Genomic DNA, 3,084 nt, shown 5'->3' on the forward strand with positions numbered 1-3,084 from the left:
CCCTGCATACCCACACACCCACAGCCCCCCACAAACTTATACCCACCGCCCCACAATGTACAAGAATAAGACTTTATTTCTAGCTATTATATACAATCACCTCTATGTACACAACACAAACACATGTAAACCAGGACAAAAATATTTTTAACAATCAAATTAATTAATGTTTCAGATCTTCACTTTTTAGACTATAATTTGGTATTTTTATGGTTCCAAGATGGCAAAACCTCTTGCTGAAAAGAGTACTTCCAGGGGCAAGGTGAGCGACTTCTAGTGGCAAAGGTCAGGGGTTAGGGGGTGGGATTTCCAGCCACAAGATGGCGACCAGGGGACAGGGCATCATGGGAGACAAAATATCCATGGGAGCCCAAAGAACTCCATGGGAGACAAAATATCAAATCACAAGTTCTCCCTCCCTCCCTCCCCACCACCATCTTCCTCCCTCCTCTTCCTTCTCTCTTTCTTCTTCTTCTTCCTCTGTCTCTGTCTGTCTATCTGTCCCTCTCTCCCACCTCTTTCATCCCACCCAACCCCCTGTCCAATGGTGGAGATCTTACAAGGCAGGATCCAAACCATCCCATATAAATATGGTTTATCCTATTCTTAGAACTACACAAACAACCCTGTTGTACAACTACAAGGCATATTGCCGTAAAATACCAAGAACACCCTAACCTGCCTCAAGTAAAGCAGGGGAAGGAGGACTAATGTGTCACTGCAAAAATGGTTGTTAAAATCAACTTGAGTAATTGTCAGCCTGCATGTATGTAGTATTGGAATTCTTTAAATTGGCCTGGGCAGATAGTAAGGCAACTAAGAGAAATTTTCACACAGTGGAAAGATTTAGACTTTAAGGATTCCTCCACTACCCACTTGTTTAGATTTTGGCTAATTTGTTTCCCACCAAGATAACCCCACTAGGGAAGGCTTCTCCTGTGGGGAAAGGAGAAACCCCAGGTGGATAGTGGTTGGGCAGATTTCAGGCTTGACACGGTAACAAGGTAAAGCCATGCAAAATGGGAACAGGGCGGAGTTTGAAGTAGCCTGTGCAGGTACTTGTGATCAGACTGGTAAGAGCAACCATTCATCTGAGAATCATTATGGTGAACTCACTAGCCCCAAAGGTGAATATGCATTGTCAGCACCTTCAGGACATCCTTCCACAGGGAAAAAGTTATGATGGTAACTTACACATTTTCACCATTTGGGTAAGTTCTTCCACCTTGCCATCCACATTTTTCACACTATTATGGACATCATCCACTGCATCTCTTGTCTGTTTGCTGCCTATGGAAAAGGGAGAAGCAGAAAGTCAAGCTCATTAGTTAAACAGGTTGGAGAGAAGCTCTGTGAGCACTGGGATTTCTTGTCGTCCTTACACAGCCCTTCCAAATATCTGAAACACTAGGGGAATGACTGGCTGTGTCCTGGAACTGGGGCTGTGCAGTGTGGGAGTCCAGAGAGTTAATGGTTTGGCCCTTGTATTCCCTTAATTTTTAAGACTGCAGTAAAAGCTTTGTTATTTGGCATGAGTGGGGTAAAGGGGGTGCCAGTAATCTAAAAATTCTGGTTATCTGAGAGTTATACTGAAGACAGTGCCATACTTGATGTGCACGTGCATGTCAGATAGACTCGGCAAAGATTCCAGTTGCTAAAGTGAGGATTTGTATTGGGAGATATTGGAAATTCTGGTTAATACAGTATTCTGGTTATTAAAATGCTGGTTAACACAGCTTTTACTGTATTTAAAGTAGAGTTCTCCACTGAAAAGTGACACCCAAGTAGCCTGACAGACTGTGTTTCCTATCTGTCTTCCCTGCACTAGCTCATGATCTGAAAGTCTAAGCTGGTATCTTTCCTTCTTGCACATCAGCATCAACACTTAAAGGCCTGCAGGTCAAGAGTAGGTTCTCAACACCATCTGTCCCACTCCAGTTGACTCAATGAAATTGATTGGAACATAGTAAGCAATGCAGTTGATCCATTTGTTTTAGGATTTTCTAAAGTACGTAACTCCTTAAAGGTGCCTAATCAGAATCATTGATGCCTAAGAAGGGATAGACTTCAGTTCCTTCTTCCATAGCTCATCAAGGATAATGGAATAAAAAGAAAAACGATCTTATTCCTGTCAGCACTTCCATCAGCTCTGAGGTATGCGTGTGTGTGCATGTGTGTAGGAAGGTGTTTCAGAAAGTAACAGCAATTTTTAAATAAAACAATTGTGTGTACAGTGAGAGAGAAATGACACAGAAGCAGAGAACACTGATGGCAGCACTGTTAAATGCACCTGTCATTTATGACTGGGGATCCTGGCTTTCTCTCATAAAAAAATCCCCATTTTTCAGATTAAAAGAGTAACCCAAAATCCACATTTTACCATGATTAAAATGAAACACCACTATACATATATCTATATTACTGGTGTTTCATTTTAATAATGAAAAATGTGGATTTTGGATTACTTTTTTTAATCAGAAAATTGGGGATATTTTTATATCAGAGAAAACCAAGGATCTCTGTTTATGACTGTGTAGAGAAATGATGTGGTCCAGTACATGACCATTGCACATGCAATGGTTTTATTTTGAAACTGTCATTAGTTTCTGAAATACCCGTGTGTGTACTGTACCTGAATACAAGATGACCCCTAATGTAAGACACCCCCCAAATATTAGATTCTACACAAGGAAATTGATAAATTTATTATCATTTTCTATGTATTGAATCTAATTATTGGAGGATCATCTTAAATCCTCCCCTCTTCCTCCCCCAGTACTGCAGGTGGTAGGGGGAGAAGTGATGAGGGGAGCAGTAATTGGACAGGTGGGGGTGGGGCAGACAGTGGGGCAGTAGAGGGCACATGGTAGGGCAAGTGGTGGGGGTGGTAATGGGGAAGGTAGTGAGGGACAGACAGTAGGGAGCAAGCAGTATGGAGGTGGTGGGGCAGGCAGTGAGAAGGGCACCTTGCCCCCTGCCACCTCCCCCCCTCTGGCTTTGACTTGGTGTTGGGTCAAGATGCCCTGATTCATCCTTCCCATTCCCGCATACCACTTCTGCCCCTGCAGCCTCAGGTCCCCTCCC

The 3,084-nt window shown here is 43.0% G+C and overlaps 1 protein-coding gene across 2 annotated transcripts in view; it reads right to left on the bottom strand.

The window, feature by feature from the left end:
- Nucleotides 1-3,084, bottom strand: part of MLKL (mixed lineage kinase domain like pseudokinase) — a 31,376-nt gene that overhangs the window by 22,944 nt on the left and 5,348 nt on the right. For both annotated transcript variants that reach the window (XM_019535614.1, XM_019535613.1), the window contains exon 3: nucleotides 1,195-1,290. In XM_019535614.1, coding sequence (XP_019391159.1) covers nucleotides 1,195-1,290 — 96 coding nt within the window. The remainder of the gene's footprint in view (nucleotides 1-1,194; nucleotides 1,291-3,084) is intronic.

Source organism: Crocodylus porosus, unplaced genomic scaffold (genome assembly GCF_001723895.1).
Source record: "Crocodylus porosus isolate Cpor-Errol unplaced genomic scaffold, CroPor_comp1, whole genome shotgun sequence".
In the NCBI taxonomy this organism is placed as follows: Eukaryota; Metazoa; Chordata; order Crocodylia; family Crocodylidae; genus Crocodylus; species Crocodylus porosus.